The sequence below is a fragment of the Nuphar pumila genome, chromosome 16 (genome assembly GCF_984573655.1).
Source record: "Nuphar pumila chromosome 16, dmNupPumi1.hap1.1, whole genome shotgun sequence".
Classification (NCBI taxonomy): Eukaryota; Viridiplantae; Streptophyta; class Magnoliopsida; order Nymphaeales; family Nymphaeaceae; genus Nuphar; species Nuphar pumila.
This window is the reverse complement of record NC_143264.1, coordinates 53,091,039-53,117,605: the sequence shown is the minus strand read 5'-3', so window position 1 is coordinate 53,117,605 and position 26,567 is coordinate 53,091,039. Positions and strand designations below refer to the sequence as shown.

General features: G+C 38.1%; 1 protein-coding gene across 1 annotated transcript; it reads left to right on the top strand.

Moving 5' to 3' along the window:
* The first annotated feature begins 2,336 nt into the window (after positions 1-2,336).
* Positions 2,337-8,939, top strand: LOC149813241 (expansin-B16-like). Its single transcript, XM_089990874.1, has 4 exons — positions 2,337-2,650; positions 2,772-3,078; positions 5,887-6,016; positions 8,277-8,939. Exons 1-4 carry the CDS (start codon positions 2,503-2,505, stop codon positions 8,469-8,471), a joined length of 780 nt encoding a protein of 259 aa, XP_089847000.1. The 5' UTR covers positions 2,337-2,502; the 3' UTR covers positions 8,472-8,939.
* Positions 8,940-26,567: the final 17,628 nt, after the last annotated feature.

Below are 26,567 nucleotides of genomic sequence, written 5' to 3'. Positions count from 1 at the left end.
TCACCGTCCGCTGCAACATACGGTTCCTCAACTCAAGATCGGTCACTGTAGTCGTCAATGAAGTGACCTGCCCCATTAGTAAGTTCACCTGCTCTTGCAGGCTCGCCACCACATCATTCAATCCATTGAATGATTCACATGCGCGTGAAATCGCTTCATCATGCGAAGTCACATCTTCCACTAGCTTGTTAACAGTTGCAGCCAACTCTTCTTGGCCCCGAGGTGAACCCATCTCCTCAGCTTCGGCAACTGCCTTGCCTTTGGTGTTGCGCAAGTGTTGATAAGGCGCCACGATGTCTTGCTCACAAATCGCAGCCTGTCGGCATGTCTGTCGACACCGACTCCGGAGTCCCTTCCCCAGCACGAGAACGGGCTCTGATACCACTTGTCACGAGCCTATTTCCTTCAATGGGCCAGTGCGGCGCGACAGTCCTTCCTTACCGCCGCAAGCCTACTCGTCAGCTCGCTTGCCGGTCGCGGAAGCTTGTAATCAGAGTGCAAGAGAGCAAGAGAGAATAGAGGGAGAAAAATTGCAATCACAAGAAGCAATCACAACGAGGGTGAACAAAAGAAAGCTCAACACATTTACTTCATTCACAATTTTACCCGCAGGCTATTACAGTTCAAGTATACGGGCTGCCCCTTTGAGGTATTGATTCACCTGAACCAGACAGCTTACATCAGACTCAACAAAAGCAAAACAGACTCTAAGCGCAACTGTACACTGTAAGTCGCAAGGGAACAATAGCAGTGTATCATAATATTATAAATAATATTTATATGTATTTATATGTAGTAAGGTCATAGCAGTCTATCATAGCCTTAGTGACAAACGTTAAAAACTGCAAAATCTCGTTTTTCAAAAACTCACTAGAATTTGAAAATTTTTCATAAATCTTGCATGTTTTTTGGCAAACTCTCGGCAATAAAAAAAAATTAAAAATATAAAAAATATTTTTTATAAGAAATATTAATAAAATTATTAATACACGATTTTTTCATGATAAATAGCCATTTAAAATATAAACATCATGTTTAAATTGCAATATTTATGTTTTTTCATAAATCTCGTAGTATTTTGAAAATCTTACAAAAAAATACTGTTTTAAACTTTCAGGCAATTTCTCGCAATATTATCATAAGATTTTCATAAATCTCGCAATATTTGTCACTATGATCATAGCATGTCCAACTGGTGTGCAACCACAACACGAACTCTAAGGCTTTGGATAACGGGGAAAAAACTGAATTTGAGAAACCCAGATTTTGCTTATAGGGATGTTTGGGTGACAAAAACCTGGTTTTCAAGTTTTTGGTTGCCCAAAAATTAAAAAAGAAGGAGAAGAAAAAATTACAAAAAAAAGGCTGGCCATTTTCCGACTAAGAGATGGACTGGCCAGTGTTGCCCAGCCTGGGCACCATCGGCAGTGAAATGGTTGGCCCTCATTTTTGTAGGAAAAAAAATAAAAATAAAATAAAAAACAGTTGGTCAAAAATTGGTTAAAGGGTCAGCAAACCATTTTTTTATCAAAAACAAAAAAAAAAACAGAAAATAGCTGGCATTTTCTTGGCCACCCACTAGCCGAAAATGGCCAGACGAACAATTTTTTTCAAAAAAAACACACCCATTTCTGACTTTCTGGCCGGCCATAGGCCGGAAAGTGGCCGGGCGGTACCACCGTGGCAGGCAGTCACATCCTTGGTGTCAGATTGAGTCAAAACAACACACATGAGTTTTAACTCATTGATCCCGTATGAATGTGCATGCCAAAAAACACATACACACGCGTGGATTTATATACTTTATTATTTTTTTTAGAGAAATATCCTTCACGTGTTGGTCATCGTTCAGAAACAATGGCTTATTTCCTTTTTATTTTGCTTTAAAAAATGAAAATATTTTCTTGACACAGTGGTTGCAACCTTCATGCTTTAAGGGTAGGATTGTAATTTAAATTACGTACATCACATGATACAAACGTTTCACATCTATAGTAAAAAAACAAAAGAGGAAAGATCTTTCGAATTATTGAAAAATCAAGTGGCCCAATCATGCAGCTAAAAAGACTTTTTAATAATTCCGACTGCAAATAATAAAATTCCACGGATATCCCTCCTCGCCCACGTCTTGTCCAAGAGACAAGAAGGACACCGAGACTTAAGGGAGGCGGGGCCCACACTAACGGTAAGGACAAGGAGACCAACGGTCACGCTCCTTTCTGCCCCGACCTCTTCGTAAAATGCCGACAATCTTATGGGCATTTATGGTATACTGACAAAGCTAAAAAGTAACGGCCATTTCCCTCCCCTCTCTCTCCCCCGTCCCTGCATCGGTCTCATTTATTGAATCGGGACGAGGGAAAACAATTGCGGAGGAAAACCTCTTCCCTTCTTTCTCCTCCTTCTTATTCCACGTTTCCTTCCTTCCCTCATTTTCCTTCATTGCGCGCAGGAAGGACGTTCAATAACTCTCTCTCTCTCTCTTTCGCTGAGCCGGAAAAAATGCCGGTTCGCGGCCGATACGGTGCTGGTTTGCTCCTCCTATGCTGGCTGCTCTCCGCCGAGTCGCTGGCTCCTCCACATGTAGACTACCAATGGCACCCCGCCACTGCCACCTGGTACGGAAGCCCCGACGGCGACGGTAGCGACGGTACGCTTCTCTTTTTTTCCCTTTGATCCGTTCCGGTGAACGTTAAAGATGGCAGCATCCAGTTACTACTACTACTACTACTACTACTAGGCTGCTGGTTTAATGAATGAGATTAATGCAGGTGGGGCGTGCGGGTACGGGTCGCTGGTGGATGTCCGGCCGCTGAGGGCGAGGGTGGGTGCGGTGAGCCCGGTGCTGTTCAGGGGCGGGGAAGGGTGTGGCGCCTGCTACAAGGTTATGTGCAACGACAGGGAGATCTGCTCGAGGCGGGCGGTGACCATCATCGTGACGGACGAGTGCCCCGGGGGTTACTGCGCCAACGGCCGCACCCACTTCGACCTCAGCGGCGCCGCTTTCGGCCGCATGGCCATCTCGGGGTTCGGGTCTCAGCTCCGAGACCGTGGCGAGATCCAGCTGATCTACCGACGGTACGCCTCTCCTCGCTTTCTAGGGGTGTTTTCGTCATTTACTTTCTTGATTTTCATTTGTTTCTTCTTTGCTTGATATCATCCTCGACGCTTTTCTTTTTTCTTTTTTAATGGTAATAAAGGAGCAGGACTCGGTCATGTGATGTGAAACGTCCATCTTTGAGATGGACGGTGATAGGCGAACCAATCACTTTGTCTGGGCCCTATGTAGGCACACAGATGGGGGTAGTGTAGGGGTATTTTAGTCGTTTCTCGAATTCAATGCTAGGGTTCTGCTGGTGTGCTTTTGACATTTTGACTCATTGACCACGCATGACAACACTTGTACAACTTGCGAGGGTACTTTGGTCTCTTTAAGTTGGACTTGGACTGGTACGAGCTTCAAGTGTTCAAACTTGGCTCATTCTTGAAGGGAGTCAAGCTGAGTTCGAGCTGATAAGTTCGAGTTAAGCGACCCCAGTTTGAGCCGACTTGTTTATAGAAAAAATATATTATTTTTTAGCTGAAAAACTAGAATTATAAAAGAATATATGTACAATATATTTAAAATGTATTTCTTACTATCTAACGAGCTTATCCCAGTCGAGCCGAGTACCTATTGTTCATATTCAGCTTGCCGAGCTTATTTAAACAAGCACTTTACGAGCTGAACATGAGCTGAGCCACAAGCAATTCGGCGTGTTTCCCAACCCTACGTGGGTGTCCCTGCCATTGGCAAGTTAGTTAACCAACGGCACCAGATCTCATTTGGACAGGGGACGAGGTGGATAAATGAGATGTTAAGAGATGCTATTCAATTCATGAAGATGCAAACTGATCAGATTTCGGATAAAAAATACATTGAGAAGTCGGATCAGATCAGATCGGATTCAGGACAGCCAAAATTTGCAAAAACCCCATCGTGAATCCGACCCCTTTGCAACCCTACGTTCCTTCCTTGATCTTATTGGTATATAATGCTTAATCCCTTTGTGATTAGGGCTAAAAGGACCAATAGCTAGTCATGAAATTTTACTGCATCTGACACCTCCTTCTCGGGTATGAATCTTAAAATAAGATCTGAATGTGTAAACGGATGGGAGTTGGATTCATCAAATCTGACATTTTGAGTTCGTATTTGGATTTAAATCACATTTATCTGTTGGATCAATGTTTGGACTTGGATCATATCCAATTTGTTTGTATTTTTTCATGTGTGAACTTGTTTCCAGCCTTTTATTCGTGTCCAGTATTACCCATCTAGATTTCATAGATATTGATTCCACTCTGCTCACTTAGATCTAGATTTGGATTCTGATTTGAATCGGCGATGGTCTGACTCATATCCAATCTGTTTGCAAGTTCCAAGTCATAACGAATCAGCAAAGTTGACTGGATCGACCCAATTTATTATATAGGAAACTATAATAATAGAAAAAAAATCCGTATCTAGTTGGCATACCACTTGAGGATCATATTTTTTTTAGTCTTTTTGTTGGTTTTGAATGACAGAGAATCTTCGCATGTTGTCAAATTAGGAAAAGAATTTGCCGATTCATCCCGCATGTGCTTCATTTAGATCCAGGATCCACCAGTTCCATTGACATTGTCCACGATGGGCACATTTTCTGTACGGGTTGGCTGATGAAGTTTCCTATTTTGGTACTTGGCTAGCTTGATTTGACCTTGGAGAGTGTCGGCTGCTACTTCATGGCCGTGAACTAGGGGATGCAAATGGGCCGGATCAGCTTTTGCAAATTTTGGCTGTTCTGGATCCGATCAGATCTGACTCTGTGTATTTTGCTGTTCCGGACTTGAACCGTTTGCATCCCTACCGTGGGCCCTAGGAGCAGCTTACTTAAGGATCACATCAGGCAATCCCGTTCTCAGACTTTTTGGGACCATTAACTTGGACCCGCCTTACCCCCAGCTTGCTTTGTTTTTTCCATGAGGACGGCCAAACCACCTTCGGGATCAGAGATTTAGTCGTTCTGGTGTACTTATTGCTTCTTCTTTTTTCATGAAAGACGGCGAAACCACCCTCGGGATCAGAGATTTAGTCACGCTGGCTAAGCCTACTATACTTACAGTCACTTTTCCTACAGTAGTGTAAACCCGTGGGGCAGGGAGTCGCCCAGCTTCGGCTGAGCAACGGATAAGCAAGAGCTTGCTTATCTCAAAGCAAAAATACTAATTCGTCTCTTGGCCGTGCTTGGTATACAGATACACCTATTTGGGATTCGAATTTTCTCTTCTTCAATTGGCCTGGCGTGACTGGCCGTGAATAGCTAAGGCTGGTAAATGAACCGAGCAGCTTGTGACTCGGCTCGGTTTGAATTGCCATGAATTCATCTGTTATTGGTTCATACAGCTGGCAAGTCGAGCCAGGAGTAGCTCATTAAGATTAAACGAGTCTAGTTCAAACACAGAGTGTTCGACTTGGCTCGTAAAAGTAACATTTGTATATTTTATGTGTGATATATTTTGAGTGTAGTATATATATATATATTTAGTGTAATACATGAAAAATATGTATATATTTCATTTATAAATGACATGGAATTTTTAACGAGTCAGATTGTGTTTAAGTCGTATCATTCAAGAATAAACCAACCTCACACTCGGCTTGGCTAAACACAAGTATGAGCCAAGTCATGAGCTTAGTCCACTGGTAAACAAGCCAAGCTCGAACATGCCATGTTCGGTTACTTTGATTTGTTTACCAAGACTTCGTTCGGATTTGTTTAAAAAAATAACGCTTAGGATATTCTCTATGAATTTATCAAGGATTAATTACTGAGGTTTCTAACAAGAAATATGTGTGTGCAGGACCCCTTGCAAGTACCCAGGCAAGAACATAGCCTTCCATGTGAACGAGGGTTCCACGGATTACTGGCTGTCTCTTCTGGTGGAGTTCGAAGATGGAGACGGAGACCTTGGATCCATGCAAATCAGACCGGTACTTTTAACATTATATTTTGTTGGATTTATTCTATCCTTGCTTTCACTATTTTATATTCTGGAAAGCCACAAGCCACAATGTGTATAAGCACAAAACATGACATTCTTTAATAGTTTTTGTAATATTTCTAGCAATAGATATTATTTTATATGATCAATATTAAAATTATTTTTAATGAATAAAATAATAAAAATTGTGTCTTTATGTCCTATTTTAAAAAAGTTTATGTACTCTGGTCGAGTCACAAAATAGGAAGTATGAGAACTAACGTGTGTACCATGATTTTCGTGGATTTTTTTGTTCTTTTCTCTTGAATCTAACCATACGGATGTGATTTACATGCTTGGTTTTATAAGAACCCGCACTTAAATAATACAATTTTGATGCATAAACAAGATTTTTTAAGGCTTTAAAATCAATGGCTCTTAATCTTCATAAGCATTCAAAAATTGCATTTTTCATCGAAAATACACAATCCAATGGTTGATTCCTAGCAAATTCACCATGCCAAGCACATCCACATGGTTGGATTTGCAAAAAAGGTGTTGGAAATGCTCATATTTCCAGTTCTCATATTTTCTAGGAAATTATATATATATGAGCTAGAATATAAGAACTAATGTGTGAACCACGATTTCATAGATTTTTTGTTATTTTCTCTTGAATATAACTGCATGGATGTGATCTACATGCATGGTTTTATAAGAACCCGCTCTTGAATTATCCAATTTTGATGCATAAATGAGATTTTTTTTTAATTTTTAAAATCAATGGCTCATAATCTTCATAAATATTCAAAAATCACATTTTTCATCGAAATACACAATCCAATGGTTGATTCCTAACAAATTCGCTTTGCCAAGCACATCCATATGATTAGATTTGCAAAAAAAAGTGTTGGAAATGCCCATATTTCTAGTTCTCATATTCTAGTGACTATATATATAGTAAGGGGTATGTGCCAAACCCATTTGGTGCTAAACCGCAATGCTAAATAGGCTTTTTGGGCTTTTTCATTTTATTTTTAAATTCTGACTGTGGGGATGTGATCTATGTACTTGATTTTATAGGGATCAGCTCTTGAAGAGTTTGATTCCAACACATGGGTGGGTTTTTATAAAGTTCAAAAAATCAATGAACCAAAATCTTTGTAAAATTTTGAGGCTCCAAACATCATTTTTTCCATCGAAAACACATGATCCAGTTATGGATTCTTAGTAAAACGACCATGCTCAACACATTTATAGGGCCTGAACCGCATAAAAAGCAACAAAGAAGCTTAAAAACCCATTTAACATGTAGTTTAGCACCAAATGGGTTTAGCATGGACCCATTACTCTCTCTCTCTCTCTATATATATATATATATATATATATATATATGTGTGTGTGTGTGTGTGTGTGTGTGTGTGTGTGTGTAATGCGCTCCTTCTGCCCACCTTCTCATTCTGCCCCCTCAAAAATTATTGTTTTTGGCATTTTTTCTCACATCTAACACCATAGATGTGATCTATAGGTTTTGTTTAGTGGGAACCTGTTTTTGGATCACTAGAATCTGAAGGTTTTTTTAATGATCCAAAATCAGTGGCTATGAAGCTACTTTTTCCGGGCTCAACATGATCCAAGAGTCGATTCTCACTAAATTGAGCATGCTAAACACATCTAACAGATCAGATCTGTCATAAAACACTTCAAAACTATGGTGCAGAACGAGAAATAGGACCTAATATGTTCATCTCTCTCTCTCTCTCTCTATATATATATATATATATATAAAGTTGTTCTAAGAATATGTATACTCACCTGGTAGAAACCATAGATGTAGGTTGCATCTTCACAATAAGACTTTAGAGATGTATTTAACATAGTTTATTTGATAGGTTGAAATTTTTGTACGCAGTAGGGCTGTTGAATTTTAAAGATTTAAAAAAAAATTATATGTAGTATATCAAAAGTCACATGGTCCATAACTTGTTTCACGTAGAATGTACATCATGCTTGCAGTGTTTGATCGACAAAAAAATTGAAGAATTATGAAAAAAATTAGGGGTGGGTGCTCCCAATGGATTTCATGAGTTTTTCTGTCAAGAGAATCCATCTAGTAACTAAGTACATGAATTTTTCTGTTAAGAGAATCCATCTAGTAACTAAGTACATAAAATTAGAGCACAGGTAGTTGGATACTGAAATGAGTGAACCTTGAGTCTTTGTTCTTAAAGGATATTTTCATTAATCCCCATTTTGTCCTTTAATTACAGGCTGGTTCGGGCGACTGGCTGAAGATGAACCACCTGTGGGGAGCAAATTGGTGCATTATTGGGGGTCCTTTGCAGGGTCCATTTTCAGTGAAGCTTACGACTTTGAGCACCAACAGGACCCTCTCAGCAAGGGATGTTGTTCCCAGGAATTGGTCGCCCAAGGCCACCTACACCTCACGCCTCAATTTCCTCTGACCTCTTCCCTTGTTCCCCTACCCTAATAGCTTAGCTGGGCTTCTATGTTCAGTTCTCCTCTTTGAGTCCTACTCCTACCTGCCTAAGTTGTGGAACGACCAGTCTGACCCTCAACAAAGTTGAAGGGGGGTCGTTTAGTTAGTTTGTGAATTTCAGATGGGAAAATCTATTCCTGTCTTATGTAGAATTGCAGGGTATTTTAGTAATTGCGTGTGTAGCTTGCCCACGTGCGTTGTCGGTGGAGGCTACCGTTAAGGAGAGGGGGTAGCCGTTGGAATAAAAGTCTCTCTCTCTCTCTCTTGAATAATTGATAGGTGCTCGCCCTCAAAGGAGGGAGTGGGGCAAGGGCTCTGAAGTTGCAGTGTGGCATTAATGTGTAAGAACACAGCCAGAGCCTATGGTTTGTAATTGAACTGTAATACTAATATGTGCCAAGTATGTGAATGTATTGGTATGAGATTGACAAAACCTTACATCTCTCTCTCTCTCTCTCTCTAGACTATTCAAGAGTTCATTCCAATAAAATGAAACATGTAGAACACACCTGTATGCTCAGATTTGAGAAAATTATAAAAACAAAAAAAAGAACTTTCAGAAGCCTAGTGTGGTGGTCAGTTTTATTGACTCTAACTCAAAACATGTTAGCTGTATTTTGTTTGCTTCACCTTTTATCATGTTTTTATGAATGTAAAAATGTGATTTTAAGTGTATAATTTGATATATTGTGAGTCAATGATTCTTTAGGCTGCTAGAATGTCTGTGCAAAGGATGCAGTCTCACGATTCAAAAGCTGGTTTCAAATAAAAAGAAACTAGAGGTGGGCAATGGACCGGGCAGCCTGGCCGAGCCCTCTACGGGCAGGGCTTGGGCATATTAATTTGGCCCAAGCTCTGCCCGGACTGGGTTTTTGCCCCGGCTCAGCCTCCTATATGAATAATGGGTAGGTGCAAAATGATACATGCTAAATGAGTTTTTTAATGCTTTTATTTTATTTTTAAATTTTGACCGTACAGATGTGATCTATGTACTTGATTTTATAGGGATCAGATCTTGAAGTGTTGGATTCCAATACTTGGATAGATTTTTATAAGATTTGAAAAAATCAACAGTTCAAAATCTTTGTAAATTTTTTTATGCTCCAAATATCATTTTTTCATAGAAAACACATGATCCAGGTGTGATTCCTGAAAAATTGACCATGTTCAACACATTTATGGGGCCAAAACTGCGAAAAAAACACCGGAACCATAGAAAAACCCATTTAACACTTATCAATTTCACACCTCTCTCTCTCTCTCTCTCTCTCTCTATATATATATATATATATATATATATATATATATATATATATATATATATAGGCTTGGCCCAGTCCGATTAGGCCCATGAGCCTAACAGGCGGGCCGTGGGGTAGGGTTTTCTCAACGGTCCGGCTCGAACCAGTCTTTTGGTCACACCTATAAAATCAATGTAGATCCCATGCCACGAGCATATTGACAAATCGTGCGAGAAATTACTTGAAAGTTAAAAACAGTCATTTTTTGCGAGTTTTTTGTCAAAACATAAATATCGCATTTTAAACATGATATGTATGTTTTTATCAGCTATTTAACATGAAAAAACTGTGTTCTTACCTTTTTTGTATTTCCTTATAAAAATTATTTTTATTTTAAACTTATTTATTATTTCAGAGATTTTTGCTAAAAAATGGGAGATTTCTAGCGAGTTTTTTTGGTTGTAGATTTTGCAGCTTTTAGCTTTAGTCACTATGACCACAAGAACATGGGTATGACTTAACACGCGATGTGGTATGATGCACGAATTCGAATATTCTTGGAAAAAATAAGACATCGATTTTTAGTTTTAATAAAACTAAGCTTTTATAATTATTAAAATATTATTAAAAATACTCAAAATGGTAATAATACGTGTCAATGCCGATGTCATAATAGTCATGCCACTAGAGATACGGCTAAAATGGTCTATTCTTGTGACAGTGTGTGTTACCCTGCTACTGAATTAGCCAAGAGGAGAGAGTTAGCAGTGCGAGACGTGGTGGGATAGGGGTAGGTTAAGAGAAAGGCAGCTAAGTTCGCTAAGTTTGGCTATGATAGGTCAGTCATGTGGTTGAGATGGGCTAGGCTAGTTAGGTGCATCGGGTTCAAGCTTGGTTGGTCTATGAAAGACAGATTATATATTCGGGTTACAGGGATAAGGAAGTAGGTGAGGCAGCTTGATTAGATTAGGCTTGGACTAACTGAGCTTGGTTAGTCTAACCAACTAAGTTAGAGCGGATGAGGATTAGGTTGGGCTCGGTTGAACATGGGTTAACGTAGTCTAGTTGAGTAGATTGTAGTTGGTTTGATATTAGTTTTGAGATTTTAAGAATTTTTAATTAAAAATTGAGTGAAATATGAAGTGAAAATGATATTCTCTTTATGAGTGAAAGGACAGAAAGCTAAAGAAAATATATTATGAGTCAAACGATGAGAGTTACCAAGTGGCTACATTTATAAGCTTGGAAAGTCTTCTCAAGTAAGATACTCTTATTTGAACCCTCTACTACACAATATGCAGAGCATTCAAATGATCAAAGCATTGAAATGAGTTGGATGCAAATCCAACTCTCCAAACTCGATTCAGGATATGATACCCTAGAAGATTCAATTTTTTTCTGGCTCATTCGGGTCCAAATGAATCTTCAGGGTAACTCCTTTGTTTTGGCACATCTCAATTTTTGAGAATTTTATTTTTAGCTTCTTAGAAATTATCTTGTGTAGCAATTTTATTTTTGTGAATATTTGAATCCATTATGTATTTTTTTTTCTTTTTATTTTTTTAGGTACCGGATCTTATAGATCCGAATAGTTATGGTATCTGGTAGAATTATTTTAGGGCACTAGAGGGTGTTTGGGGTATCAGGGCAAATTTCTATTTTTTTTAACAATTTTATTTTGCTCTAAAATGGTTTGAGATACATTTGCACAAATTGGATCTTGTACTAAATCCAATTTGTCTTAAATGGATCCATATTAGCTCCCATATAGCTAGACCAATATGAACCCCATTTGATTTTGTTTGACCAAAGTCAATAGGAGTGTTGCTTGACTCTTTATTGGTGCCGATGGAGGTAGACTTAAATTCTCTCTAAACCTAAGTCACTTCCAAGGTGGCCAATAGGAAGACACCCCCTTCTTTGACCAACCAAAAGCAAAACCATTTAAAACTGGCATTCTCATTAGCCATTAAGGTGGTGGCCTCCAACATGGCCAATGAGAGGCCATGCTACCTCATTCATCTTTTAAATGATCCTAGAAAAATGTTGAGGGGGTCTTTTTCTCTTTGCTGAAAAAAAAAATGTTAAACAAAAATGATGGTGGATCTTTCCTAGTCATCTCCTACCTTGGGACATTTTTGTTGAAGCTTATTACAGCTAGACCATGGTGTAGACCATAGCTTCAACTGAGTGTAAACTTGAGTTTCGTGTGAACCATTCATGTGTCCTTAGTTGTTGTCAAAATTCATACCAACCATTGTAGCTAATTCCTTGGTCATGGTGTTCTTGCCTAGTTGGAAGAAAGTAGCGTCCTTGTTGTTCGTGTCTGAGTGACTCTTGATATTTTGTTGGAACCTTACTTTGTGACTTTTAATCAGGTTTAATTAAACTTGCCTCAGTTTAAACTAGTTTCTACATCTTGCCTGATCAACACCACAAAAAACAGTTGATTAGCGACGGAATTTAGCGACGACATTATTCCGTCGCGACTTAGCGACAGATTAACGAGAGAAATGCATCCATTGCTATAATTAAAGAATTTTACGAAAATAGCGAGAGATTATTTTCCCTCGCAAAATCCGTCGCTAAGTAGCGACGGATTTTGCGAGAGAATATTTTGTCGTAATAAATACAACATTTAGCGATGGAATTGCAACAAATTATATTCCGTCGCTATTTCACGATGGCCTGGGCGACGGAATATTTTATGTCTCCTTTTTCGTGTTTTGAATTACGATGGCTTAGCGACGGAAGTAATCCGTCGCTAAATGTCGCATAACCCCTAATCCCAGCCCTCTTTTTCCTTTCTTCTTTTGCTGCTCCCGCTCCCGCTCCCGCCCGCCGCCCTCTCCCTCCTGCCGCCCTCTTCCTTCCCGTCGACCTCTCTGTCGACCCCCACCGTTCGCCGGAAATCGATCTCCGTCAACCTTCCGCCGCCGCCGCCCGGAGAAAGCGCAGGTATTTCTGGGCCCCACCGTTAAATGGATTGGGGTCGACCCCCTGCGTTTTCTGGCAGAGGGTCGACTCCGCCAGGCGCTCGACCCCAGCAGGGGGTCGACCCCCTACCGTGTCCGGCCGGGGGTCAACCCCGGCAGGGGGTCAACCCCTTATCATGTCTGGCAGGGGGTCGACCCCGGTAGAGGGTCGACTCCGGCAGGCGCTCGACCCCGTCAGGGGGTCGACCCCAGCAAGGGGTCGACCCTCTACAGTTCCGGCAGGGGGTCGACCCCTTGCCGTGTCCGGTAGGGGGTCGACCCCTTGCGGTTCCAGCAGGGGGTCGACCCCTTGTCGTGTCCAGTAGGGGGTCGACCCCTTGTCGTGTCCGGCCGGGGGTCAACCCCGGCAGGGGGTCAACCCCTTATCATGTCCGGCAGGGGGTCGACCCCGGTAGAGGGTCGACTCCGGCAGGCGCTCGACCCCGTCAGGGGGTCGACCCCGGCAGAGGGTTGACCCCCTGTCATTTCCGGCAGCGGGTCGACCCTCTGCCATGTCCGACAGGGGGTCGACCACCTGCCGTGTATGGCAGGGGGTCGACCTCGGCAGAGGGTTGAGCCCTTGTCGTGTCCTGTAGGGGGTCGACCCGCTGTCGGAAACGGTTTCCGGCAGCAGGTCGACCCCCTGCTATTCCGGCAGGGGGTTAACCCCCTATGTTTCGACAGAGGGTCGACCCCCTGTGTTCCTAAGGGGGTTGACCCCCTGCGGTTTCGGTAGGTCATTAGGTACTAGGCTTCTCAAGCCCTATGCAATATGTTTTTATTTGCTTCGATTTTTTTTCGTGGTGACTTCATTTTAAAACAGCATTTTTTTCTGCAGATTTTTCAACAGAATCTGCTCGTGCTCAGCCACTTGTGGTAAGTAAAGGACAAAAACAATGCAAATGGGGTAAATACCCGTGGTGAGTAAGTGATGCAAGCGTATCACATGTTATTTAATTTATTAGATGTAACACTTTATTGTTCACACACTCACTTAGTTGTTAATATTTAGGGTTGCTTTGTTGGAGTTCAGAGATCATGCTGAGCATGATTTTAATGTATGAATATTGAAGTGTTCTTATTTGTGGAGTATGAAGTCCATGCTAGGCATGGTAGTAGTTAGTGAGATATTGAAGTGTGTTTGCTGCAGGTACATGTTTGTCATTTGTTTGATATGAATGATTACAATGTATTGCAATGTTTGATGTAATTGTATTCATGCTTGCATGTAGTTACTTTCAATTTGATTATGACTTTCATGTGAAATTGTATAATGAAAGCATGCTTCAAATGATTGTATCGTGTCATTGATAATTTGCACATGAAAATATTAAGTTATCAATGCATGCATCAAAATTCTTGTTATTGTATGACATCATATATTGCATGATAAATTTGATATGTTCTTCATCGTAGCATTTTGATTGTTTTCTTTTAATTCGTTAGGCCATTATTCGTAACATCATAAGAAAATGACTGCAAACCATGAATGAATGTACCGTAGGATAGTGAACAATGAGTTATCGCATGAATATATGGATGGTGTTGACAGTTTTATTGAATTTGCAATGACAAGTGTCAGTACAGTGGATCCCATAGGTCAGATTAGGTGTCCCTGCAAGATTTATAAGAATAATCGATTTGTAGAACCTCATAGCGTTAGACATCACCTATACATAAAGGGTTTTGTGAGTGATTATCAGAACTGGATGTTTCATGGAGAAGAATTTAGAAACGATTTTGATGCACGGGTGAATGTGGTGCACAATAATCCATATACGGATTTGATATTTGATGCCGCAGGAACAGAACTGGGTTCTGCTATGAGTTCTAGTAATGTAAGAACTACCGTAGATGAAGAATCACCAAACGATGCAGCTAGTAGATTTTATGATTTACTTAGAGATGCTAATGAGCCACTTTGGAACGGTTGCGAGAGTCACACTATCTTGTCTGCAGTTCTTCAACTAATGAATTTGAAGTCCGAGTATAATTTGAGTCAATCATGTTTTGACCGTTTATGCATGATTGTGAATAGTATGTTGCCCAAAGATGAGAAATTTCCACAAAATTTCTATCGTGCGAAAGTTATGGTCAACGCTCTAGGTATGGGTTACAAAAAGATTGATGCTTGTCCAAATCACTGCATGTTGTATTTCAAGGACCAGGAAAACAACATATCATGCCCGTCATGTGGGCATCCTCGGTTCAAGCCAAAGACAAGAGACAATGGTAGCACGAGATCAAAGGAAGTTTTATACAAGTCGCTCCGCTACTTTCCTATCACTCCTAGATTGCAGCGATTGTATATGTCTTCAAGGACAGCTAAACACATGAGATGGTATGCAAATAAAGTTCGACACGATGAAAACAAGATCACGCATCCTGTTGACGCTGAAGCTTGGAAGCACTTTGATCGTACTCATCAGAACTTTGCAATGGAAGTGCGAAATGTTAGACTCGGTCTATGTACAGATGGATTTAATCCATTTAGGGGTAGATCAACTCCATACTCATGCTGACCAGTATTTGTAACTCCATACAACCTTTCACCAAGCTTGTGTATGAAACGTCCAAATCTTTTATTGTCTCTGTTGATCCCTTGTCCGACCTCACCTGGCCAAAATCTTGATGTATATTTAAGGCCATTGATTGATGAACTAAAAGTACTGTGGGATGACAGTGTTACCACGTATGATGCCCACAAAAAACAAAATTTCAACATGAAGGCCGCTGTTCTATGGACAATCAGTGACTTCCCTGCATATGGTATGCTATCTGGTTGGAGCACACATGAAAGGTTGGCTTGTCCGTACTGCATGGAGGATTCCAAAGCTTTTAGATTGAGGCATGGAAGGAAGCCTTGCTGATTTGAGTGCCATCGTCGATTTCTACTCAGCGATCATCCGTTTCGACGACAAAAGAATGCGTTTAAAGCAGGCACAACTGAAACGGAAGGTCCATCCTCAAGATTGTCTGGCATAGAGATTCTAAGAAGATTGCGATACTTTCCAGATGTATTAACAGATGCCCGCAGTCCTACACCCTTCCGTGGATTTGGGAATGATCACAATTGGACGAAGAAATCTATTTTTTGGGAACTACCGTATTGGCCGACCCTATTGATACGACATAATTTGGATGTGATGCATGTAGAGAAAAATGTGTTTGATAATGTGTTCAATACAGTAATGAATATTAAAGGAAAAATGAAGGATAATCCGAAGGCCCGTATGGATTTAAAATTAATATGTAAAAGACCAGAATTGGAACTCAAAGAGTATAATGGCAAAGTACAGAAACCAAATGCAAAGTACGTGCTCGGACCTGATCAAATAAAACATGTATGTCAATGGTTGAGACAACTGAGATTTCCAGATGGATATGTCTCTAACATTGCTCGGGCTGTGAAGATTGACGATGGACAATTATATGGGTTGAAGAGCCATGATTGTCATATCTTTATGCAACGATTGATACCCCTAGCATTCCATGATATGTTAGACAAACCTATATGGGGGGTATTGTCTGAGTTGAGCGGATTTTTCAGAACATTGTGCGCATCGGAGGTCGTAGTATCAGATATAAAGAATCTCGAGGACTCTGTCATCACCACTGTTTGTCTGCTAGAAAAGATATTCCGGCCAGCATTTTTCGATGTTATGGAACATTTGATCATACATCTGCCATATGAACTAAGGGTTGGTGGCCCTGTGCAATATCGATGGATGTACCCATTTGAAAGGTATATGTTTTTTTATATTTGTCTCTTTAATGGCATATATTTAAAATTTGAAATGTATATTCTTGTCAGATGCATGTTTGACCTAAAAAAAAGGTTCGTAATAAAGCAAGAGTAGAAGGCTCTATTTGTGAGGCATACACTTTAGAAGAGATTTCAAATTTCTCATCTATGTACTTCGAACCTCATATTCCAACACGTTACACATGACCGTCCCGTAACGATGATGGAGAACAAGTAACTGTAGCTGACAAGCTGTCGATATTTCAACCACTTGGGCATGCATTTGGTAGTTGCCGATCAAGGCTATTGACAGATCGAGAGCAAGACGCAACACACATCTATATTCTTTTTAATTGCTCAACGATCGACCCATACATCGAGTAAGTATATGTATATGCAACTCAATTATAAATCCTTTTATGTTCTATATGTGGATACATAACTCGGTAATATAAGTATTTGTGGTTTGCAGACGATTTGATCTGGAGTTGCAAAGCGAAGTTTCACATCGCACTGATGCAGAAGTACAAAAAGAACGTGAAACTAAGTTTGTGGAGTGGTTGAAACAGTTGGTAAAGAAGCTAACATAAATTTTGTACTTATAAACAACACTAAGTTACTAAATTGATCGTGATCACAATCATTGTTTATGTCTGTGCGTAGGTTCGCCATGGTGATGTTAAAGATCAAGGAATATGTGATTTAGAAAATGGTCCGACCAAAGTTGTGCAATGCTGCAACAGGTATATCGTAAATGGTTATCGATTCCATACAAAAGATTACGGTATAAACAAATCAACGATAAATAGTGGCGTGTGTGTCAAGGGTAGCAGCTACGTTGAAAATGAACATGATTACTACGGTGTTATAGAGGAAATAATGAAGTTGACTTACTTAGGCATGAATAACAGGGTAGCTTTATTCAAGTGCCATTGGTTTGATTCAACTGCAACAAGACTCGACAAAGCTTCAGGCATTGTAGAGGTGAATCATAAATCCAGGTTTGGAACATATGAACCATTCATATTAGCCTCGCAAGCTCAACAAGTTTATTATACTTCATATCCGAGTATAAAAAAGTCAGATAGAAATGAATGATGGGCAGTTTGCAAGGTGAAGTCCAAACTATACCCCGAGTATGATCAGTTACAAGAATATGAGTTAGCTGAAGACAGCGATTACTATCAATCAGATGATGTCTATGACTTCACTTATGGTCACGATGTTGCGCATGATATGCATGTCATATCTCCATTGGCCGATGAAACATTCATAGAGGAATGTGATCCAAATGATGTACCAAGTGGATGGGCAAACAATAAAGAAGAAGAAAAAGTAGAAGAAAAAGAAGAAGAAGAAGAAGAAGAAGAAGAAGAAAGTCAAACTAGTGACGAGGAAGAATTCTCAAGCTAGTGAGCAAAATCTTGTACTACAAACCTCTATTTAAATGCATTGCAGTATTTGATGTGAGTTGTATTGCAATACTTGGTGTGAATGATTAAAAATTTTATTTGAATGTATTGTAATACTTGATACGAATGATTCGAATGCATTGCAATACTTGATGTGAATGATTTGAATGTATTGTAATACTTGATGCGAATGCATGAGTTGTATTGCAACACTTAATGTGAATGATTAAAAATTTTATTTGAATGTATTGTGATACTTGATACAAATTATTTGAATGCATTGTAATACTTGATGTGAATGATTTGAATTATTTGAATATATTGTAATACTTGATACAAATGATTCGAATGTATTGCAATACTTGATGTGAATGATTTAAATTATTTGAATGTATTATAATTTATGCAACGAATGATTTGAATTATTGCAATACTTGATGTGAATGATTTGAATTATTTGAATGCATTGTAATACTTGATGCGAATGATTTGAGTGCATTGCAATGCTTGATGTGAATGACTTGAATGCATTGCAGTACCTGATATGAATGATTTGAATTATTGTAATACTTAATGCGAATGACTTGAATGTATTGTAATATTTGATGTGAATTATTTGATTGTATTGTATGACATATGTTATTTGTTAGAATATGGTTCGTGGAGGTTACAGTGGTCGCTCATCCAATAGTAGCCAGGGCCAACCTTCATCTTCACAGTCTCTTGTGATAGGTATATTCATTAACTAATTGGATGCTTGATTAGTTCAAATGCGCATTCTGAGAACTTCTAACGTATTTTTTTACAGATGATGTTTCGCCTATAGACGACCCACCTACACCAGTTGATCACACAAGTCAGAAGGCAACACAGGAAGCAGGGTCTTCTCAGTCTGGCACAAGAAGACTCATTCGAATAGTGTATATCGATAATCGACCGTAAGTATTTTGTTTTCAATTATTGCATATCTTATAAATATTTTATATTGATATTTACTGTGTAACAATTCATGTGCAGCACGAGGTTTGAACCACAAGAAGTAGTACGGGAGATTAGGAATTCACTTCTTCAACATCTATCAGGACCGGTTGCTCAATGGAAAGAGTACCCAAATGAGGTGTTAGACAAATTGTGGTCCTCATTCACGGTATACAGTTGTTCCTCATAGTTAATGTGTTTCATATTTAATTTATTTAAGTAATGTCTACTAACTTTCTGAAAATATTTGTAGGCTTCGAATCGCTTCGCAACTACGGTAGAAGAAAATGATGCAAGGAAGGTGTGGCAGAAGGTGGCTGCCAATCGATTTGCAGACATGCTGCACACTATGAAGACTGCAGCAAAAAAAACATCTGGCGTAGTAGATGATCCACTACTGTGGAAGGGCCATGGCCCTATTACTATCCGGAGAGATTACTGGGATGAAATGTGCGATAAGTGGGCGGGAAATGCATTTAGAACTCGCTCTGTGAAGGCTGCACAAAATCGAGCGAAGATGCCCGAAGCCCATCTACACACAGATGGATCTAAGACATTTGGGAGCCACCTGAAGAAAATGGTAACTCATCAATATATAATATTAATTTTATAAGTATTGTTGCAAACTTGTGTACTAAATCTTTTGTCATTTAACTTTGCAGGAAGCAGAAAAAGGAGGCAGTGTACCATATAAGGATGTGTTTGTTGAAACACATAAACGGAAGACCACGGGAGTCTTCGTATCAAAGAAGGCAAGAACAACGACGGTATGTATTTATTCTATTAATAATCATTACAATATGCAAGTTATCATAATGTGATCATTAATTATTAATGCATACTTTAAACATTATTTTGTAGGAGGCATATGAGCAACAGATGGTAGAGCGATATGGCGATGACGCTACTCAGCATCCATCATTTGATCCTGCAGCATGGGTGACTACAGCAGGTGAACCCAAAAAAGGTCGCGTGTTCGGGTTTGGGAGTAATCTGAACACTTCACCAATTATTGCTTCTTCCAGTTACGGCTCAAAGGCTACTTTTGCCGACATAAGCTCTAAGCAATAGCCTATTCTTTCCGGTGATGATGTACGCCAGATCGTTAAGGACACATTGGATGACTACTTCCATGACACCATCGCCCCCTTTCTCCGAGATGAGATCAACAATCTTGTGCTGAACAGGGGATCTTTGATTGCAGGTCTCTCTCAGGTATAATCACATATTCAGTTTTTTGACTGTCTTAGCACACATATGAGCATGATAGAATCACATATATAACTTTTTGCCTGCCTTAGAGCACATATGAGCATGCTAGAAGCACATATATAGTTTTTTTATTGCCTTAGAGCACATATGAGCATGCTATAATTACATATATTGTTTTTTTATTGCCTTAGAGCACATATGAGCATGCTATAATCACATATTCAGTTTTTGACTGCCTAAGAACACATATGAGCATGATAGAATCACATATAAAGTTTTTTTGACTGCCTTAGAACACATATGAGCATGCTATAATCACATATTCAGTTTTTTGACTGCCTAAGAACACATATGAGCATGTTATAATCACATATTCAGTTTTTTGACTGCCTTAGCACACATATGAGCATGATAGAATCACATATATAACTTTTTGCCTGCCTTAGAGCACATATGAGCATGATAGAATCACATATAGAGTTTTTTTATTGCCTTAGAGTACATATGAGCATGCTATAATAACATATAGAGTTTTTTTATTGCCTTAGAGCATATATGAGCATGCTATAAGCGCATATAAATTTTTTTGCCTGCCTTAGAGCACATATGAGCATGCTATAATCACATATTCAGTGTTTTACTGCCTAAGAACACATATGAGCATGATAGAATCACATATAAAGTTTTTTTGACTGCCTTAGAACACATATGAGCATGCTATAATCACATATTCAGTTTTTTGACTGCCTAAGAACACATATGAGCATGTTATAATCACATATTCAGTTTTTTGACTGCCTTAGCACACATATGAGCATGATAGACTCACATATAGAGTTTTTTTACTGCCTTAGAACATATATCATTTATGATAGAATCACATATAAATTTTTTTGCTTTGCCTGCCTTAGAGCACATATGAGCATGCTATAATCACATATTCAATTTTTTGACTGCCTTAGCACACATACGAGCATGATCGAATCACATATATAGCTTTTTGTCTACCTTAAAGCACATCTGAGCATGGTAGAATCACATATAGAGTTTTTCTAGCTGCCTTAGAACACATATGAACATGCTATAATCACATATTCAATTTTTTGACTACCTTAGCACACATATGAGCATGATAGAATCACATATATAACTTTTTGCCTGCCTTAGAGCACATATGAGCATGATAGAATCACATATAGAGTTTTTTTATTGCCTTAGAACACACATGAGCACATGATAGAATCACATATAGTGTGTAATTTATTTCATTATATTTTGTTTATCAATACTGACTGTTCTTTTCTTGTGTAGGCTGCTAGCGATAATCAACGTAGCGGAGCTGAAGGGACAGATAAAGGCAATGAACAAGAAGACGCACAAAATCGTGGCGATGATTAGAGAACTGTGTTGAAGAAGTTCTATTTTTTTATGTTTCCTAATTGTAATTGTTGAATTGTAAATAATTTAACTTGTTAATTTTAAGGTGGAACGATTAATTGTTGTAGATTCTTTTTATATAGAATTTTTTGTGTGGTTTGTTTTTTTATTTACAGGAAATATAAATTATACAGGAAATATAAATTGTACCGTTCTCGATATTTAATTTTCAAATAAATTTTTTTAATTTTTTTTCGTGTTTGCGACGGATTAGCGACGGAACCATCTGTCGCTATTCATATAAATCTAGCGACGGCCTAGCGACGGACGTAAATCCGTCGCCAAGCCATGGTCACCGTTTAGTACTGGCGGATTGGCGACAGAATACAGCGCTCGTTAGTCCGTCACACTTAGCGACGGACCTGGCGACGGATTTTTTTCGTCGCCAGTTAGCATCGAAAAATTTGCGACGTAAGCATACCATCGCCTCGTCGTCGCTAATCCGTCGCTAACAGACGTAGCGACAGATTAGCGACGGAATGTGGTCGTCGCTAATCTACTGCTTTGTTGTAGTGCAAAGAGATTATCTTTTAAGCATTGGATATAAAATAAAAAAAATTTGCTAGTTTGTTTGGTACTTGTAGTGTGTTTATAGTCTTATCGTAGTCTAGCTGGAGTTGGGATAAGGTGAAAGGGATTTGACAATGAAGAATAAACATTTAGAAGTGTTTGTGTGTGCAGGTTGAACTGTAAACCCCTAATACTAAAATTTGGATTAAACTAAATTTGTTGTTTAATCGTGTAACATCATTCGGTTCTTTGATTATTTGTGTATCAGATATAGTCACACTAACTGAAACATAATTCTTAATTTACTTCATAAAAATTGTCATATGATATCTTCTTGGAAAGCTAATATGTGTGGCTAGAACTTATATCTTTAGCATATTTTTTGATTCATTCGTTTTGACTGTCAAAACTGGTCTGAAACTAAAAAAATAGTCATTCGGGTGACTATTGCGACTGTAACAGTCCCACTCCTTTTTTGGTTCATAGCAGAGTCATCCGAACTCCAATTCAAGTGATTTGTTTTGCTCTGATTTGATAATTATTTTTTTAGAACTTTCATGTTAAGTAAACTTGTTTTATCATTGTGTTGTTATGTGCACAGACTCCTGCTTTTACTAAATATATTTGCTCTATAATAAGTATACAAATGGTGACTGATCTTTATCGCCAAAGCGATCCCAAATGTCTTGCCTTATTTTAAATAAACCCCTACTAGAAAGGTTTTGGATTTATGCAAAACCGCATTTATATAAACATATAAGTCACCGCTGTATAGCCTAACTAAGGCCTACGTTTCTAATAAACCATGGAAGATGCAAAGTACATACAACGATACACATTTATCCAAAAAAAAACATAGCGATTTTCTCATTAAACAGAGGAGATACCGCCAAACTTTTTAACAAGATACCCTCTGAGCAAAAAGGAATATATATCGCACTTTTTCCAAGAATAGAGAAGGTGTTGTCAAATTTTTTGGTAAATTACTCACCTAAGCTAGTATGAATGATACGATGCTGCCCTCATTGTTGAAACCCTGTCTGAATAGCTTGTTCTATTTTCACCTTCAAGGGCACCTAATCATGAGGGTTGATGCGCTAGAGTAGCCATTCCACCTTGTTAGGTCAGTGCTTGATGTGGCTAAATACACCGAGCAATCAATCCAAAGTGATCCTTGTCTATGCATACTCCTGTGAAATATTATACTATAATAGCACTCATAAGTGTCGTTGTGTTGAAGTTGGTTGTCCAATCGCAAGAGGTGAATCGCTCGTGAAGGTTGTAGATGCGAAAAGTGATGTTTTACATGCATATAAACAAACATAACTGTGGTCTCTAAGTACACGAGAACCAGACCATGCCTCAAAAAACCGAGTAGGGTTGGGTTCATATTTCCTTAATGCAGAATACACTAAATTGCCTATATGTCACTCGACGTCTTAATAAGAAAGATTTTGCCATCAAATCCCTTTAGTATTTTACACTTATTGAGGTTGACGATGATGATACCACCTCGATTGACATACATGATATTATGAACCAAAAAGTTTAGGTGGTCTCCGATCACTCGAAGGTTAGGACATCAGGTTATACTTAAGATTTAGGGATTGAATTCCACTACTAGAGTAGAATGATGCATCTGAACCGGTCTAGTGAGGTTTATCTCTGCATGAAAACTGTCATCCCACTATGAACAAGGTCATTGGGCCTCTGAGGTATACAAAAATACATAGCATAATAAACCCCCAGATGGCTTCGTTGATACTGAAGGCAAGCTTCTCCGGCGTACCAGGGGCTGAACGGTTAATATAGAAACAATGCATTACCTATAGATACAATGATGAATGAATGAATGTTAGTGTTACTCATGCATTACCTTGTGTAAGGTATTGATCTCGGTACACTATTGGACCGATCTAGCGACCAAAAATTATATGTGCATGACTAAGCTAAGCTCGATAAGCTCTTGCTTCGATTCATAGGTGTTATCATTGCAAAATTTTTACTTTTTGCGAGTCAAACTGACCTTTGAAAAAGATTTTAAAAATAACTCGCCTCCATTTTAAAATGCGGGATAATTTCGAAGAATGGGACTCGCCTGTCGGTACGAGGTTCAACCGTTCCTGGCGCCTTTACCAGGGGTAATTGAACCAAGGATCAATCTACTGCTTTGCTCTGTTCAACTTGTCTAAACCATATTCTAATTCCTAAATGCACAAAGAATCAGGCATGTGCTATGAATTTCTAAAAATGCATATTTGAAAACATAATGTTTAATTTGAATATTGGAAAATATTTGGAAAATAAACTCTTTGAAAATCGTGAATCATGATTGAGATACTGTATTTGAGAAAGTGAAAATAGATTTCTGAAGAAATATAAGGATTTTGTGAAAATCGATTCTGAGAAATGTGAAATAACTTTGGAGAACTTGATTTCTTTGAATTCAAACTTTGAAATTGAAAAAATAACTTAGAAAAATCGAATTTGAAACTTGGGAAATACTTGAAATATCATTGGCAAATCCATATTTTGAGAAAATCGATTTTTGAATAAGACTTAGAAAAATTTTGAGAAAATTGATTTTTCTGAATTGAAATTGAAATTGAAATTTGTAAATGCATGAATTGAATGAATATGGATTTGAAATACTTAATTTTGAGGAATTGAGGAAATCCTTTTTGTATTTTTGAGAAATGCAGTGCATTTTGAAGTTAGCCTAAGAGTGTAGGCTGAATGTGGCTATTACGAAGATTACAAATCTGGGTATCATTCGTATTATGACTATGGCCATAAATATAAATTCCACCAAGTTTGTCAACTCCATAAGAGTTAGTGTACATGTCATTCGTGTAAACCATAGTGAATTTATGAAAATGTGCATGAATAATGCATTCATCAGATATTAATATTTGCAGAATTAAACTATATGCAATGCAATCCTAGTCTAAGCTGAAATTTAAATTCTTATTTCAAATTTAATTTAATTTACATCACTATTGAATTTAAATACAAGAAATTAAAGGAAAGTAAAGTCTTCCATGTCCCTGCAAAACTAGAAAACTTTGTTACTGATGATATGTTGGCTTTTCGAGGTTTATCCAGTAATATCTAGAAATTACTGGATTTTGCTAGATATAAGCCTTTTCCATGATTCCCTTAAATAAAAATTGATAAAATATGAAATAAAATTGAATAAATATAAAAATAGAATTTGAAATTTCGAAATTTGAATCAAAATGACCAAAATACCCCTGATAGCAAGACTATGGCCTTGAAATCAGGGTTTTTAGAAAGATATTTTGTAAAAATGCAAGTTTTGAAATACAAATAATGATAAATTAACTCAAATATGATATGACATGATTAAAATGAGAAAAATAGGGTTTAGAATTTTGAAATTGAGGTCAAATGACCAAATTTCCCCTGATAGCAAGACTATGGCCTTGAAATCAGGGTTTTCTGAAATAGATTTTGGTAAAAACTTGAGATTCATGATTGAAATAAACATAAAATCAAACACAAAACATCCTAATATGATTATAAACATGAAGACACCCTAAAAATACACACTTATGCACAAAAATCAAGAAATATCACAAAAAATGTTATTTTGGCAATGTTTTTGGATCTTTCAGGTACCCTGTTTTGCAATTTTATTAATTCAGACATAAAATGAATTTTAAATTTCATAAAAATTGGCACAGACACTTATTATAACCCTAAAATCAGATTGGAATTGCAAAAATAATTTTTGACATTATTTTAATCTGAAAATTGCATTAACAACCTAAAATAAGCTATTTTTAACCTAGGTCACATATCAGTTTCAGAGTTAGACCCAAATAAGGGGTCAATACTCTATAAAAACTTTTTAATTTTTACAGAGATAAACTAGAAAGAAAAACAAAGATTTACCAATTTACAGATCGGAAAAAGCATCTCCGGTTAGGGAGAAACCCTTCCGGCAATCTGAACTGAAATATAACAAATCTAACAGGGGTTAAAACAGCTATTTGGGATTCAAAATACAGAAATAAATAACAAACTTAATCAAAATTTTCTGAAATTTTAGCAGTGAACAGTATACAAAAACATACTAATACTCACTTTTTACAGATCATGAATTGGATCTGTGGTTTGGGATCTATGAATAACACAAGTCTGATTAGGGTTTTGGTAAACCCTAACAAGTTTTAAATTTAAAATCAGATTCTCTGACAGAGGAAAAATACTAAACAAAGATAAAAAATTCTCCAAATTTTACAGTAAATATATATCATTAATATAAATCCATGGAACTTTACAGATCTTGAATCGGACATTGGATGAGAAAAATATCATAACAGCAAGTTACCCTTTTGATTTTAACAACGATTTTAAAGTTTTAAATACCAGATTTGATGTCTGATTTTTCTGACAGAGTTCCCGAATCCCAAAACCTCTGATGTTTTTACAGTTGTTCAATTACACATCCATGTATCACATAAAAAAAAATCAGAAATTAACAGTGAATATTTCAATCCAAAACAGCATACTTTTTTCTGTTCT